This window comes from Microchirus variegatus, assembly GCF_963457635.1.
Source record: "Microchirus variegatus genome assembly, chromosome: 3".
Taxonomy (NCBI): domain Eukaryota; kingdom Metazoa; phylum Chordata; class Actinopteri; order Pleuronectiformes; family Soleidae; genus Microchirus; species Microchirus variegatus.
Genome location: NC_139804.1, coordinates 29,279,623 through 29,297,486, shown reverse-complemented (window position 1 = coordinate 29,297,486; position 17,864 = coordinate 29,279,623). Strand labels below are relative to the sequence as shown.

General features: G+C 38.9%; 1 protein-coding gene across 1 annotated transcript in view; it reads left to right on the top strand.

The window, feature by feature from the left end:
• Window positions 1-17,864, top strand: part of ppp1r37 (protein phosphatase 1, regulatory subunit 37) — a 29,191-nt gene that overhangs the window by 8,231 nt on the left and 3,096 nt on the right. Inside the window, exons 2-10 of the mRNA XM_083886948.1 lie at window positions 5,542-5,639; window positions 8,894-8,939; window positions 9,103-9,203; window positions 13,701-13,820; window positions 14,729-14,879; window positions 15,023-15,178; window positions 15,656-15,768; window positions 16,342-16,483; window positions 16,573-16,739. Coding sequence (XP_083743074.1) covers window positions 5,542-5,639; window positions 8,894-8,939; window positions 9,103-9,203; window positions 13,701-13,820; window positions 14,729-14,879; window positions 15,023-15,178; window positions 15,656-15,768; window positions 16,342-16,483; window positions 16,573-16,739 — 1,094 coding nt within the window. The remainder of the gene's footprint in view (window positions 1-5,541; window positions 5,640-8,893; window positions 8,940-9,102; window positions 9,204-13,700; window positions 13,821-14,728; window positions 14,880-15,022; window positions 15,179-15,655; window positions 15,769-16,341; window positions 16,484-16,572; window positions 16,740-17,864) is intronic.

The window sequence follows — 17,864 nt, the reverse complement described above, 5'->3', positions numbered from 1 at the left end:
CAGCGTGTACTGACTAGTTAAAGAGAAGATATTCAGGACATGAAATTTGAACATTTCGAACATTTTCTTTTTAATCTGCCCTTTGTGGCATTCTTCTGTCTTGGCAAACCTTTTCCTCTGCACACAAGCAAACACTTGCCTTTGCTTGTTTCGGGCCTCAGTGTTGGAGTGCGTGGAGTAAGCCCCAGAACATGTTGAATGTGTTTGGACTCTGTTTTATCAGCTAGACAAAGAATAACATGTGAGTGATGGTGGTAGAAATATGGAAAGGCTGATGAGACATGTGGATTTGGGGCAGATTTGGGGCAGATTTGACATGCACGTGTTCTCCTTTCTTGAATAAATGCAGTTAACATCTCTGAAATTGTCTGTTTTTGTGTAAATGTGGAACAAGAGCTGGCAGATTTTGTGCCAAGTTGATGACCATATGCGTCTATTCAACACATGACAGCACCTTGTAGATGGTGACATGTTAGCTTATAGACCTACAAGCCCTCAAGGTTTGGCTTCAACTTCAAGTGGAGGGATTAATGTTCTCCATTGCTTCAACCAAAAGGGGCCCCGAGTGAGATCAGTGTTTTTCTGAAGAGTAAAGAAAAACCCACTAGCTTTATCAAACTGAGATAGATAGAATGTACTAGGCTATTTGAGGAGGTAAATGGGGGGGTTAGAAGGTTAATAACACCAACACAGATATTTGTGTATACCAAGGGAGCATATACATACTTTTTTTTGCTTCTCTTAACCTTTTTTTATACATGAAAATCTATGGAAATCAAACACATGATTGAGAAAAGAAGACACTGTTCTTCCAAAAGTGAGCTTATGAAATGATGAAAAATAGCATGTCTGTAGAGTTAATGGTAGGATCAGCATCTATGTCATCTATGTTTCAGTACAAGTCTGAAGCTCCCGCTAGAGCCCACGCTCACACTGTGGGCGCTCGGGGTTGATCTGCTTTGACCTTTTGTGGGCATTTTTAGAGGCTTTGACTTCAGCAGTGTTATGATGTGCTGCTGCAAAGTAGAGGAGTAGCCTTGTATTTTTAGTTGCTGCGTGTGGATTATCGATGAGTTGTTTTAGCGGCCCATTAGGCAAATGAAAAGAAAATCCCAAAAACTGTAACATTAATTTTGACAAGCTGGCACCATCATTGAAAGTGACTGGGAAAAATACAAATGAATTGGTTCATAATTGTGGTGATAAAAGCAGGTCAGTTGGTTAGGAAGCAGAAAACAAGGATTTCATGTAGATATCCGAAAGGGGGTGGGAAGTACAATGCAATCCCACCCCTTCTCTACAATGTATTTGCAGCTATTGTTTATCTCCTTCTTCCTCCTACATTAATGTTCCTGTTGAGATTTTGAATTACACCAGCCAACCCACAATAACACGTGTTGACCTTCACAACTTGCATCAAAACTAAAAGTGTAAGGTTTTTCATGGTTGAGGGTAGCGAGTGCGTGGGGATCGAGAAAATTTCTCATACATCAGTACTGTCCAAACTTTTCACAGTCCCGTACCACTTCAGACATTTGACCTCCAGCCATGTATCCCTTACTCCTGTGCACTTGGGAAAAGAATGTGTGACCATCTGTAAGAAATGCCCAAATTATGCCCAGGTCCCTGAACAAGGCGCCCATAATGATTGTTTGGTTGGTAACAGCAAAAGTGATAAATGCAGCATGTCGAAATTGTATGGCTGATGCCAATCCGTGCAGCATCTGGTTTTGCTCCTTCTGATGATATAACAACAATTTTATAGTAAAGAAATGATACAATTGCTTAATATAAACATTTATTGAATCATTTTTAAACAAGACTTTTGTTATTTCTTTACTACTTGTATTTTGTAGTGTTCTGAGAACAAAACTAAAAAAAAAGAATTCTAGAGAAAGAACTCTGTATCCTTTCTCTTCTTGTTACTTTTACACCGCTGGCTAGAATCTCTTTAGAAAGTACATTATATAGTTCACAGATGAACTAATGCTGTTACCAAATTCAAAGATGCTTGCTTTAGAGAGCTTTGACATACTCCTCCCTGCTCTGAGCACGTGTCTGTACTTGTTGCAGCTCTGCCAGTTGTTCAACTCAAGTAATTGGTTTATAAATTATGGCAGCCACATCTCTGTTGTCGCCTGCTGTTTTCTTCTTGCCCCAAGATACTATATTCAGTCAGCTGTGCAGTGCACTGTAGCACAGATGGAACAAAGCTGTCAGGCTAGAGTTGATGCAGACCGTTTAAGACCATTACAGGGGCATACCCTGAAAGCAATACAGTACTCTACTGTTGCTTACCTTTAAAGCCAATAATTGAGTCAAAAAATAAAATGATTTAAAAGCTGATGACTTGTTGTAGGATAACTGCTGGGTGGTGGACATGATGATCCCACCGTGGTTGTAAGCCATTAAGTTTGCAAGGTTTAATTAAACCAGAGCGAGAGTGTTTTGCTCCGTGTCATTAAGCAAACTCACTTAGTCAGAACGGAGACGGACATGTTCCATTTTCTTCTCGTCTTTTAATGACTGAAGACTAATCCAGGTTGTTTTGACACCAGTCGCCTTGCCCTTTTTTTGCTCCTTTATTCAGTATAACATGAATAGCTGGTTTTCTTTATTCAAGGGATGGTCAGGCCAAATGGATCTTTCAGTGGATGGTGCAGTGCATCAAGTAAAATGTTACTGCACCTAACTTGGGAAATAGTTTTGATGTTGTCTTTGAGTTACAAGTTTTGGGGTTTTGTTGCTGGACTCTGGCCACAATGGGCTAACTGTCCTGTCAGGACTTGGGGGGTGTATGACTGTTTGCCCAGTGCGTCAGATTAAGAGTGTTTTTTTTGTTTGTTTGTTTTTTTAATCCAGTGCCAGTGTAATCTTACCCCTTTTTTGACTGTGCATACGAGTAATTCTCATCCTTGTATGTTTGGAGCGGTTTCTTTCCTCTCTTCCTGTGTATCTCTTCAAGATTCAAAGAGTTTATTGTCATATGTACAGTTAGAAAACACATTTCTCTGTGCCAAGAAATTCTATCTTGCTGTCCATACAAATGCAGAGTTAAACATAATGGATAAATAATTCAAATTAACTGTAGCTCTTCATGATCCTGCAACCTTGAAGGCAGCATTTGATTTTACTCGTTTCCATTTTGTTTGAGTACAATTGCTACTTTCTCATATTTGTTTTTTCGTCCAGGCGTTCTGTTAGTAATGATCAATGTATGAAAACACTATAGTTAACTTAACACTTTAACAACCCTACTAAGGAAAACCAATCAAAAAATAATTTTGTTTGCATTTCTTATTGGATGGATGGATAGATGGATGAACGATAACCCCAACCAATGTTTATTTTATTTTTATTTTTTTTAAATAATGACCCCTTCTAAATGGTCGAGATTTTACCTAATGGTTAAAGGACGGAAATTCATACAAATGCCACAAACAGTTGGAAAAGTCAAATAAAATGTAAATATATAAAGACGATAACAACAAAAAAACTCTCTGGGGTATTATTGGCAATATACCAAAAACACTGCCGGTTCAAAGAGAAATATTGCATTTTTAACGTTTTCATCTTAAGACCCTCCCCCCGATACCACACCTTTCCTCAGGAAGTGTATACACACACTTGCTCCACCAAAACACTGAACAATAACACTTTTCCAATGACACACCGTTCACCAGGACACACTCCGTGTCATATACTGGTAAAATTAACAGCCTTTTAAGAACTCTTTATGAATGAAGTAAAAATGGAAATTAAATAAATGGTCTAAATATACTAGTTAGCTATTTAGCAGCATACAATTCAAGTCACTGGAAGTAACATAGACAGCCTTACCTTACTTTCTTTCATTATATTTAGGGGAAAAAAAGAGTATAACTTTTCTGAAAGAAAAAATTTCAAAACCACAATTTTGGTCAGAAAAAGTATGTTCATGTCACGTATGTGACTGTTACTGTCACCTCTTTGCTTGACAGGATTAATCTCCATGAACACTTTATCTGTTGCTGTGCTTGCATTTTCACAGCTGAAATTATATTTAATTTCATCAGCAAGGTCTGGTCTATAGAACATCAGAGACCATCAAAAACTGTTCATAGTATACCCCAGTGCTGCTTTCACACATGGACTGCAAACTTTTCAAGAGATGAACTGGAGAAGCTGTGTGTGTGTGTAAACCTGTCCAAATCAGATAAACCAGACATGAACCAGGAAACATTATACTGTGAATGCAGAGGTTGCATAATGACAAACTGAACAGATAGAAATCAATAAAACATTATCATGTCGTGTCTTGAATATGTTAATTGTCATATTACCCTTCCCAACTACATCCTTCATTTTAAACACTGACAACACATGACCCCTGCAGCATTATACTAGATTGTGCTGCATGCAGTTACTGGCTACATCATAGGGTGGTAAGTTTTCATGAGGCTGAACAAGAATGAAGGCCCAGTCTGCCACATCAAAAACACAGGGCTCGAATTCCAGGAGCTAAATCGCTGGCTTGGTCAAAATAAGCTGTTTTATTGGTGAAAAGATGTTGAGCATTCGTATCCTTGTTGCTGAACCAGTGATTCATATTGGTTGCGGTGCACCCAAAGGGTCTAAATAAACACCATGTTAATGTCATTTACCATCCTGACTTTACTGAATTCATCCATACATGTGCTTTTGTTTGTGTGTTAACAGCATTATGTTTTGCTCCACTTCATCTTACAACAGAGTCTTTCAGTCAGAACAGTGGGTTTGTATGTTGCCCAGTCACCTGACTGGAATTAGCCCACCCACAACAGTCTGGGATGGCAGCAGTGGCTGACCCCACACACACACACAGACAGAGGAACAATTCATTCTTTTTGTGAACTTAAACGGGGGAGCCCTTAAAGCGGTTACAGTTCCTTGTCCTCTCGGTCAGGAGAGTGCTCCTCAAGGCAGACACACAAACAAATCACATAAGACACTTTTTTTCAAAGTATGTCCCTGTCCTAGATTTTTTTATGGTGATAATTTATTGACATAAACTCCAGGATCAGCACTGGGACAGACATGGGCGATATTTCAAAGTGCTATCAAACCCAGTCCATTCCAGATTTTGTATCCGTTTGCTGTTTTGCAAATGGTGGCAAATCAGAACTGCAGTGATAATGCCCTGCTCTAGTGTTACCGTTGCTTCATAACCAACTGACCTGCAAGTGAACTGTGGAGCTGACAAAATAAACAGGCATCCTTTAACCTAATGATGCAATGACATAAACCAGCAGCAGACATTAACCACATCCATTTCAGATTAACTGCATGTATTTTAGACTCGTATTCTCACCACACGCACCATTGAATCTTTGAATTTCAGTGTTGCTGGAGATTCCACCCAAATCTTTTAACGTATGCAGCGAAAATGTCATCAGATAAATGTGTCTTCTATTTTTTTACTCTGCCTGATTATCTTCTGTGTGTGTTTGTTTGATTCCCAGGTGTGAAAGAAACCAGATAATAAAAGCTTGATCCTAACCTCTTTAATCTTCTGTTTTGCAGCGCTGAATGTGACAGTGGAGGAGATCCTCTTTTCCTACAAACAGGCCTGTCAGAAACTCAACTGCAAAACTATTCCCAAAGTGCTTAAACAGATACAGGTGAGGCCTGACACATTTTTTTTTATTTATTTCTAGTTTTGACAATTTTGTAACTTATTTTCTCTATAAAAGAAACATAATATTTTCTAAACCCTGAAGAAATGATAAGAACATTATCACTTACTACTCGTACTACTCTTGTTGGATGTCATATTACTTTCTTAAGTCTCTTGGCAGTGAGAAGTCATCTTAACCACAGCTGTTGATCTCCTGCTTGTTTTTTTCCCTACCCTGTGCTCTCTACACTTTGCTGTGGCTAGTTCTCCGTTACTAAAGACTGTGTCATTACAGTCACTAATCAAATGGCGAAAACCTCTGCAGCGTTTTGATGGCAGAAGATGCATTGGGGCATCACAGATATCCCACCACCAAACCACAAGGACAGTCACAAGGAAACAATTCCTGACCAGATTCTCTCCCACCCAAACAGATCACAGTAAATCTAGTCATGCTATGGTGCATCACACCGTGAACTAAAATAAAGCTTTTAGAAGTGTTTTCATCACCAGGCATTGATGTTTATGATGGGACTACATCTTGTTTTATCTCACAAACGGGAACTAAAGTTCACTCCACTTGTCCTAAGTGTTCAGACTGCTGCACACTGAAGCCCCAGGGCAGCCACGTGGAGCTATACTCATACGTGTTATGATGCCTTGTGATATATACATAAGTGGTTATTTTTACCCCTGGTGGTTTTCAACTAGAACAGCATGTACACTTCATCCTTCTCAAAAGAACATTTTTTTTTGTGTATTTTTAAGTTAGTATCATCTAAACCATGGATATATTTGACATTTCTAAATGAAATTATTGTTTAAATCCATTAAAACTGCTGTTATGTGTAAAAGTCGCATAAATATCTCTAATAGATCATTTATTTTGGTTAGTGAATTTTAGCATGGTCATCCATTCAGGTCATCAGATCCTTGTTTCTCTGCCCATCAGTGTGAACCTCAAATAATAAATAATTACCAAACAAAAGACTTAACATATTATGAGCTAAAACCTGTGAATCATTTGTAATAAATGATCAACAGAAAAATGTGTTGACAATTTATAGGAAGCGAAATGTCGCTTTATTATACAGTGTAAATGCATGTGACAGGATTTTAGCAGGTATATCCTGTCAACAAAACTATTGCCCCCTAGTTATACTGACAGGAGGAGTTCGCAGTGCTAACCTTTGCAGAAGAGACACATTAGCACTTTTTCTTGTTTGCACTGTTGCTCAGTCGCTGCAGTGCACACTCATAAAACCCGAACTGGGCCTCACTCAAGCACGTTTGTACCTGCATGTTTGTCTCTGTGTGTGAGTGATGATGTTTAAGGAAAGTTAAAGCCAGCTGGAAACACAGACACTATGTAAGGTAAATACCCACACGCCCCGGTCAGCTGATCGAGAGACGTTATGTTAACATCTCAGCCACTTGTGGAAATGCGCATCACTGTGCTAACGTGCAACTGTGAGCTTCATTTAGTCCTGTGTTCTTGGTACATTTCCATTGGAATTTGTCTGATCTGAGAGTCTTGATCACCACCTTCCTTCTCTCTTTCCCTCCCTTCCCCCCCGGTCCACGACATCCCCTGTTAGTTTCTGCTTAGTCATCCTTGCAGTAACCAGCCACATAAACACGGCAGTCAGACCAAACGGCTGGCCACTGAGAGAAGGGTTAGCAAGAGCTCAGCCATTTACTTGTTTCCCTCTTACACTCTGAATGCTTCCTTTATTAAGTCCAACTGTACGTGTGGCAGCCTGCCAGAGGCCCTACAGGTTATGTACATTTCTGGCCAGTTGTTTGTGTGTCTGTGTTTATAAGGGTCGCTGTTTAGCAGCTGCATGTTGAATGTGTGCTCCACAGTCGGTTCCATTGGAGTCTTTGGCCCTGGACTCTTGCTGGCCTTGTGTCACATTTCTGCTTCTTTGATTCCTTAGGGAAAAAGTGGTTTCCCTATTATGTGCTTGCATGCAAGTCGAGTGCACACTTGCTTTATGTGACTATGTAGAAACATGCAGTCCTTGAAGATCTGTGGAAAACACTTTGATACATGTATACAGTATAATATGCTTTGCTATTGGAGGGAATAAAAGTCCACTTGGCCTCGCTAGCTATTTGAAGCTATATCTACTACCCTGTTCCCACTGGTCAAAAAAAAAAATTCATTACATCCTGGGTTTAAATGTGTTTTTATCAGTCGGAATGTGTTCCATTGGCATTCACACCCGTGACATATGACCGCACTGCACATGGGTTTTTATCAGCTTCTACTCTGATCAGCATTAGTTCGAACACAAGAAGCTGAACCATTGCTTCTTCATCTGCTTCATTTTTGCCAGCAGTGCATCGTTCCCAGTGCAACGCTACGCCGCTTGCATTTATCCTCTGGCCATTAGTATAACCATTAGCCATTAATGTTTGTAGCGAAGCTTTTTTACCACTTAGGATTTCATCATTCGGATCAACTGAAAGATTAAATACAGGCAGGACAGAAGTAAACGTTAAAGTTACAGAATAGGGACTCACTGAGGTCTTTGGGGGTTTTAGGTTCTTGTAATTCACTTGTTTGTGACCTGTTATAATTAGAGCAGCAACTTGGTTATTTACTATAATCGGTTGATCTGTCGATTGTTTTCTCGATGAATTGATTGGTCCAAAAAATTACAGAAAATTCTGAGAAATGTTGATCTGTCTTTCCCAAACCTTGAATTAATGATCAGAGAGTTTGTTTCCTATCCTTTTTTTTTTCTTTTTTTTTTGTAAACACCCAAACCGATTGATCGATTCGATCGATCAGAATAGTTGATTGATTTAGAAATCAGTAATACATATTGCACTTTTCAGGCCTCTGTTTTCTGTCTGCAGAGATAAACCAGCAAGCATAAACAAACTTATAGGTAGTTTATTCAATTTCCACCAGTAAACACGCCCCTAAATGTTACACTCTGGGCGTGTGTGGTACAGAAGCAGCAGTTGGGAATACAATGAAAGTGCTTGTGTTGACAAAAAATAAATAGATACAATTTTTCTAAAATAAAATTGGTCAGGACTTGCTGAGGACTTGGTATACCCACACAGTACTTTACATAAGTTACCTCTGCTGATGTTGAGCAAATGTTTTTAGAAAAGTTTTACCGTTTACATAAGATCTACATCTATGTTTTGTCTCCAGAGTTGATTTTTATCAGTTTCAACAAGTTTGATTCAATGAGGAAACGCACAGACTCGTAACCCTGCTTCTTTTTGTTTCTGTAGGAGTTCAAAGACCTGACACAGCGAAACGAATGCTTAGATTTAAAAGGTAAGCACTAAAAACGACAGCCTCACAGTTCCACACCATGAATGTATGTTCATTTCCACAGACTTGATTTTGTGCAGCACTTAATGTTAATGTCTTAATGTCAATTAATGTTACTGTGTGCAGTTGCAAAAAGCTGGTGTTATTTGAATGTTTATGTCTTCAGGTGAAAAGCTGGACTACAAGGCATGTGAGTCTCTGGAGGAGATTTTGAAGAGGGTCCAGTTCAAAGTGATCGACCTGGAGCAGACCAACCTGGATGAAGATGTAAGATGTCACTGAAAATCTCTCCCTTTGCTTCCCTCCATCTCTGCTCCCGCTTTAATTTACTCATGCCCGAGTCTCTTTTTCATGTCTCTGTCACCGCTCTTGGTTCAGTCTGATCCTCTTTCACTGGCAGGATGTCGAATGTTTGCCGTGGGTTTTCTGATTACTCCAGATGTCCAATTGTGTAAACACCATTAAGGACTGTTGTGCTGTAGACATGCACACATAGACAGTGTTGTGATGTGGAGCAGAAGGACACTGGCCCTGACCACTTCCTGTCACACGGAGTTCCAAATATACTCGACGGTACTGAATCACACAGACTTGAGGACTGCTTTTAGCTGCAGTCACACACAGGATACATGGTAGGTAGGAAGGGTAACTTTAATTACTGCTCATCCTGTGTGGCGAACTTATGATGACCACAAAATGAATTTAAATGCTGCTCTTCAACTCTCGTTTGGAGTGCGCTGGATTCATTGACAATAGTGTAAATTTGGGTAGCTATTATATTACCTCAAGACTGGCAGTTTGGTGTCAGGTAGAACAATTGATCTTTTTTATGTCTAAAAGTTGAATACCTACACAGAGGATAAAAGTGCCTTGTGTGGCATTTAGAGGGAATCTATGAACATAACTTGAATACAGTGTCTAAAACTATATATTAGAGGGAGACATTTGCCATTTTTATAGTCGACATTATTTATTGATCCAGAATAAAAATGCAGAATTTGTGATATAAATAATAATCAGCCATTTATTACAATTTATGCATCTTTATTCTCAGAAACTTGATAAATAGAATATACAAAATAGAATGACCTGGTTAATATATTTAAATTTAGTTTATACATCATTTTTATTGGAAATACTTTAAGTCGAGCTCTTTTTTGTATTATTTGTTAGAGTTACATCTTATGAAATGGGGGAAAAAAGTAAATCGACAATCATTCATGGACCAAAATAAACGGCATCAATTATAGAAAAAACAATCTCGATATCCACAATATTACAAATTTACCATTAAGTATTAGGGCCACTCATGGAGATTGTTTTGCAATGCCGAGATTAATAATCATTAATCGACTTAGATTGCACATGGATGCCACTAAATGCAGCACTTTTGTCATTTAACGTTGTAATGTAATGCTCTGTCCTGTTGAGAATATGTCACAGACTGAGCATTGAACTGAATATTTAAATGATATCGTCAGAAAGAACTTGGTTGCAAAAAATTTCCAGGAAGGTATTTTCCCTAAATCATTCAGTCCGTGTTAGATGTACGAATTGATGGGGATTTTTTTTTCTACTGGAGATTTGACCAGTGGTCACCCTGTAAAGCAAAAAAAAAAAAAAACAGTTTTGTTATGCGTGCATGTAAATTCATATGAAAGAGGACTTCCATTAATGTCCTCACCGATGACAGGAATGCTGTCTGCCTGTGGTTTTATTGCCGTAATAATGCATGTCCCGTTTTTTGTTTCATTTCTTGTTTTGTGTCATGTTCACTCCCAGATGATGTATAAAGCGTCTGGTTCCCAGATCGCGTATGATTAATTTCTCCAAAATGGAAAGTTTGGAAACACATCTCAATTTTTTTTTTTTGGTCCTACCTCCTGACAACACCACATATGTCAACGCTGATATCAGATTCAATCCCACATTAACTCCTTCTTGGCCACTAATGAAATGGAGCATTAGTGGTCGCTTTGGCCATCATTACTAACAATTTATGCTGGTTATATGATTTATTAGTAGGTATTATCGGTTCCTGTTAAAGAGGATGCATCTTCTCCCAGTTTTTGAGGATTTCCAGTCTGAACTTTTGGCTTCTAATTATGCCTCCATGCCAGTTTTGACTAGTTTTGAATTCATAAGTGACGGTCACTTTCTGTTGAACGTGATTCATCAGTAGAAGGACATCTGACACATTTACTTAGACTGAAAGAGGAACTGATTTGGTGTTTAAACCTAAAATGTCAACATCACGGACCTCAGAAAACACACTTTTGGCCACCACTCAAGAATGAATGTGCTGATAAGGACAGATTTTTTAGACGGGTGTCTCATTGGAAAGTGATTACTTTTAGTATAATAATACCGTGAGATATTTGAGAATAAATGTTTCCAGGTTCAGCTGTGGTGCACATTTCAAGGTAAAATAGCTGATGATCCCAGTGTTTTAGTTGGCTGCCCTTAAAACATTGCAAAACAGTCAAAAAGATAAAGTCAAACCAGTGCCAGTCTAACCTTAGAAAACCTTAGGTAGAAATACAAAAAACTCAGTGTAAATCAGTTTTTTCATCCTGGTTTGAATGAACACATTTCCTATGCAGTGGAGTCCAAAATTGAAGCATATGCTGAAAAAATGTATTTGTTTGCATTGCACTTTGTCACATTTAGCGATCGTTCCGGTCTGTTTATTTTTGATTTGCATTACAAGAACATTAAATACAGCCAGGTACATAAGTGAACAATACTGGACATGTGTACAGACTAGAGATACTGATAGATACACATCATTTTAGTTGTATGCACCCATTAGGGCTTTACGTCATGCAAACAAATGCAGAGAGGCAAACCCAGTCGGGTTTTTTTCACCCAACATAGAAATTTTCTCTGGAAATATTTATGAAGTAGCTGAATGAGTCAGTGACTGAATCACCAGAGAGCAGCATCACAGTCTGTGACAAGTGTCTCGCCTCTGACGACGTTAGACACTTAAAGGAGGACATGTACATATGTGGGAAATGTTACTGGTTTGTATAGAAAAGGAACTGAATGGAGGAGTTGTAAAATAGTGTTGTAAAGTAACAGCAGTAGAAGTGAGTGATATTTGAGGGATAGCTCAGGTTGAACAGGTTTGGAAATAAAGAAAAAGAGGCCAGGTTGAGATGGTTTTGTCACATGCAGAGGAGGGATAGTGATTATATTGGACAACGCATGTTGACGGTTGAGCTGCCAGGCAGGGGGAAAAGAGGAAGTCCACAGAGAAGGTTCTTGGATTTTGTGAAGGACGACATGAGCACATTTGATTTAGCAGAAGAGGACACAGGGGAGAGGACAAGATGGAGGCAGATGATCCACTGTGGCGAGAAGATTAAATAGAAGAGTTTGTCTTGTCAGTGGGTGTCACTGAGATATCCAGTAGAAACATGCCTTGATTTGGCATCTTGTTTTGAAGGATATGATATGATGAAAGTTTCCAAAGGATGCAGAAGCACGGCGAGCGCTAGTCTTAGGCGGCTTTTATTGGACTGAATGTGACTCATGTTCTCCCACCCTGAAGATAAACACACTTGTGTATACGCCGTGATGTCTACCACACACACACAGGTTTGCACAGCTATCCTTTTAAGGACTCACATTGACTTCCATTCATGTTAAAAGCCTCACCAGAGCCTTATCCTTAACTTAAACCATAACCAGTTAACACCACGTCCTGAAACCAGCTGCACCAGAAACAAGGCCATCACATAAACTCTACCCGTGAAAGATCCATCTTCAGGTATCATGATAGTAAAGATCAACACATTCTGATCACAAGTGCAATTCAACCTGATCCTGAGTCACCTGACATTTCACTTCAGTCCTGCCTCAGAATAAACAGTTCTGTTACCTGTTTGACAAACATTCTCAGAATTAGCTGCTTTTCTCTCATTTGTTTATTCTGTTGTTCCTCCAAGTATTTTGGGACTTTTGTACTGTTGACCAGATAAAAAAGAAATTTTGATTTCTTTTGATTTGGAAATCATTTCATTTTTGGGGGACAAATTATTATAATCATCAGATTTATTTATGACAATTAAGAATATGCACATTTACATTTACTATACTCCTGTTCTACAACTCATTGAGAACACAACACTGCATTCATTCTACAGCAGTAGTCACTATTTATTTTTCAGAAACCTGTTTTACTGTTCAACACAAGATAAACATTTGAAATTCAAAACATTATTTAGAGATAAAGTGATCAGGCCAAGTAGAAAATAATGTACTTTTTACTCGGTGTCCATTAGTGCTTTAAGACAATAAAATGAAATGAATACAGCGTCTCGGAGCAGGACACCGCACAAATGTGAGCCTTCAAATAAATATACTGTCTTTTGAAAACCATGGATTAAAGATAACACTAATAAACAGTACTTTTTGCTTTTGAGGGAAAACTATGCAAGTACTATATTTGGTTGAATTCAGATTATGTAGAAATATCTCAATTTTGGGAGAGGAAACTGTTGTTTTGTTCCTCATCCAATTGGATATTCTGTATATTTGGCACACTTGGATTAACCTTTTTGCCCAGGAACACATCTGCACGAAGACTGTGGGTCAATCCCCAACGTTCTGGTTAGAGAATGACCCTGCTCCTCTAAACTAGATTCCTCAGGTCACAACAAGTGTGACTGACTGTGGTGTTTCTGACTTAAATGTCTTTAATGTCATAATGGTTGACTTTTTTTCTTACTCCTTTCCATCTCTCCCTTTGCTTTTCAGGGTGCATCAGCTCTATTTGACATGATAGAGTATTACGAGTCGGCCACACATCTGAACATCTCCTTCAACAAGCACATTGGGACACGGGGATGGCAGGCTGCAGCTCACATGATGAGAAAGGTGAGATTTCATTTCCTTTGCATTAAAAAAAAAAAAGACAGATTGGGAAGGAAAAAAAGTTTGGTTAACATCATTTATGTTTTGTTTTTTTCTCAAAAAACACAATAATCCAATGTGTCAGTGTAAGAACCCTTTGTTCCAAAGATAACAAAGTGTAATATTCCATCTAAACAATAATGCAATGCAAGTATGTGTTGAATAAACTTGGAATAATGGACTTTATTCACAGCAAGTATTTCTCGGCATGAAATAGTACAACAAACAAGGGTTTTAGAATAATATTAAGTGGATTAGAATTCAAATTTGATCCAGGATTGTGCTATTGTTCAAGTGAATGGGGTAGGTCGCACTAAATACTTAAACCTGAAGAACCTGTTTTCTTTTACGGAAACTGTCATTTTCTAACTGCATACAAGATTAGCATATTTTCCTCAATGTGTTCAAATAAATGATTGAGAAATAATACTACATATAGGAATGAGCTGACCTCCTTCCGACTGTATTCCATCAGTGCTACAGTTGAGAACAAGTGGAAATGAAAACAAATATAAAGACGGTTAATTGTAGGTTGTATTGTTTTTTCCACAAGTGTCCTGATCAAAACTGAAAACTATAGATAACTACGACTAATAAAGATTCAAGTATAGACAGATAAGAAATGAGAAGATGACATAAATTGGCCACAGCAATAATTGTTCTGCAGCATACTGCTCTTAAAGGTCCTCTTCTGCAAAAGAGGACATTTAGGATTAACAATGAAAGTGTTAGTTTGCGTTTGTCTTCACCCTCAAGGGAAACTCTTGTTTTATACCCAGGAGAGAAGATTATTGTTTCCACTGTAATGATGTTACTTGATTTCACTGTAAATTAATCTGTGCCAAATTGTTTGTACCTGTGTTTCTCCTCAGACGAGCTCCCTTCAGTATCTCGACGCACGTAACACTCCTCTGCTCGACCACTCGGCTCCTTTTGTGGCGAGGGCGCTGAGGATCAGTGGCAGCCTGGCAGTCCTCCACCTGGAGAATGCTGGTCTGTCTGGGAGGCCTCTCATGTTACTGGGTAAGAAAGGACAAAAATGCCAGAGAGGTGATGGGAGGAGACATACATGTGGAAGAGAAGGGGTTTTCTCTTCCCAGGTAAATCCTCACTGTCAGAGAATTCTAATCGTCATCTGAAATTTCTGTTTTTTTTCTTTCTCTCAGCTACTGCTCTGAAGATGAATATGAACCTGCGGGAGTTGTACCTTGCGGACAACAAGCTCAATGGCCTGCAGGATTCGGCTCAACTTGGCAACCTGCTCAAGTTCAACTACAATATCCAGATCCTGGACCTGCGTAACAACCACATCCTAGACTCTGGTACAGTGATGAAGCACAAACCGAAACAGCAGCATGACAATATAACATTAATACCTCAATACTTTAGCAACAGCTAATGCTAAATGTAGGAGAGAGGTTTTTAAAGGTAATGATTATGATATGATATGATAATTTTTTTTTTTTTTTTACATTACAGCTTTAGTAGTATTAGAATGATGGGACAGTGGTTGTATTGGTTTCCTAATAATTTGGTTCAGTAAAATTGAGAAGATTATTATTATTATTATTGTGTGGCCAATTAAAACCGTTTATAGGTAAATTAATAAAATCATAATTAAATAATAGGTCCCTACTGACTGACTGTTCAATACTTTCCATTACAGAAAATGAAAGAGAAAAAGTACAAGAGGACAAATAAGTTGTTGCTTAAACAAATAAAGACATTGATTATTTGTGTTGACATGACGTTTTGTTAGAATTGTGACGTAGTCATGGTGTCTGTGTTTGTCGTCTCAGGTCTGGCCTACGTATGTGAAGGACTCAAAGAGCAGAGGAAAGGCCTCGTCACTTTGGTGCTGTGGAACAACCAGCTCACACACAACGGCATGGGCTACCTCGCTGCTGCACTGGTACATGCACGCACGCGCACACACACACACGTTGGGATAGTAAAACAAGTCTACACACACACACAAAAGCAAGGTTGGTTCTGAGTTAATTTAATTATATCCTCATTACTCTTATCAGAGATCTTCATAGTACCTGCAGTATTCCTCCTTTCTCGTCATACTGTATCTGTTCATGTTCAGCAGCTGAACCACAGTCTACTGTCTCACATGCGACATCTCGCTCCTACTAAAGCCTTTGGTTTGTCACATGGATAATTTGACTAACCAATTTGACTGCCTTGAGTGATAGTAGCTGGAGTAATTATTCGTTTTCATCCAACCGTTTGCCTTATCTCTGCCAGCAAACATTGTACATACGCCATACACATCTTATTTCTCTGTGTGAATGTAAAAGTGACAGAGATGAGTGAGAGCTTGGAAATGTCCCCATAGGCTCCTATGACAACAACTATTTTCTAATCAGCTCAGGTACAACAGCCTGTTATACAGTAGATAAATAATCCATTTAACAAACACTCACTCATCTACTTTACATTTTCTAAGCTTTTCATCGTCATGTGTTGTTTTTCTCAGCCATGCACTCAGAGTCTGGAGACCCTGAACCTTGGTCATAACTCAGTGGGTAATGAAGGCGTCCATAAGCTGAAAGATGGACTGATTGCCAACCGCTCTGTGCTCAGACTCGGCCTTGCCTCCACCAAACTGTCCTGTGAAGGTGAGAACATCAGCTTGTGCTCTTCTGGTTTAGTTTGTGTTCACAGACTCTGACTGACTCCCAATTCTTTCTGCTGTTTTGTGCTACAGGAGCGGTGGCTGTGGCTGAATTCATCGCTGAGAGCCCGAGACTGCTGCGCTTGGACCTACGAGAGAATGAAATCAAGACTGGTGGACTGATGGCCTTATCTCTAGCCCTGAAAGTCAACAACTCTTTGCTGCGTCTCGATCTCGACCGGGAGCCCAAGAAAGAAGCTGTGAGTATAGAGATAAGACGAGCGCGTGATATAGACTAAACATGTGAAAGGACGTGCCTTTCTGTTACATGCTCACATATATTTGTCAGAACCCAGGATCTGTGTGATCGATCCTGGCTACACATGTGCAGTCTGAGGTCAACACGGATTGTCTCCCGCAGGGGGAATTCAGAAAATCCAAACTATTTTTCATTTTTTGGGGGTAAAATCAACAAATCCCATGAAAGGGTCACATTAATCCTACCACCAAGTAGTGTTTTATAGCAGCTGAAAACCAGAGGGTCTCCAGAGATCGTCAGAAAAGACTGTGATTGTTGTGATTCTCTGGACGTTCTCCAAGTGTACTAATGTGAGAATGCATGAGGAGAAACTCTAGATACTGCACAGAGAACGAATGGGCTAGTGTCTGCCACCTGCAGGCCAAAGTCAGATCTCACACCCGTGCCTGGATCCTTGCGAGATTCTCTTGCTGTTGTGAATGTGCCTCACTTAGACAGTTTCTTACAGCAGTCATCATATGTGAAGAACAATGACCTGAACGTGTGGACAATATTCCAGTGGTCATGTGTGAAAACAGATTTACTTTTGGACAAATACATATGTAAACACTAAAACATACACTACCGTCAAAGTTTGGGTCACCTATACACTTTTTTGTTTTCCATTGAAAGTCACACTTTTATTCATCAAAAGAGTTGCAAAATGAATAGAAAATATAGTCAAGACATTGACAAGATTAGAAATAATGATGTTTATTCAAAATAATAATTTTGCCCGTTCGTTGAAAAATCAGCAAAACTCTTATCAGCTGTGCTAACATCATTGCACAAGGGTTTTCTAATCATCCAATAGCCTTCTAATGTGATTAGCAAACACAATGTACCAGTAGAACACTGGAGAGATGGTTGCTAGAAATGGGCCTCTATACACCTATGTACATATTCCATAAAAACCAGAGGTTTGCAGCTAGAACAGTCGTTTACCACATTAACAATGTATAGAGTGTATTTCTGATTAATTTAATGTTATATTTATTGAAAAAAGGGGCTTTTCCTTCAAGAATAAGGATATTTCTATGTGACCCCAAACATTTGAACGGTAGTGTAGTTAAAGATAAAAGCTGCA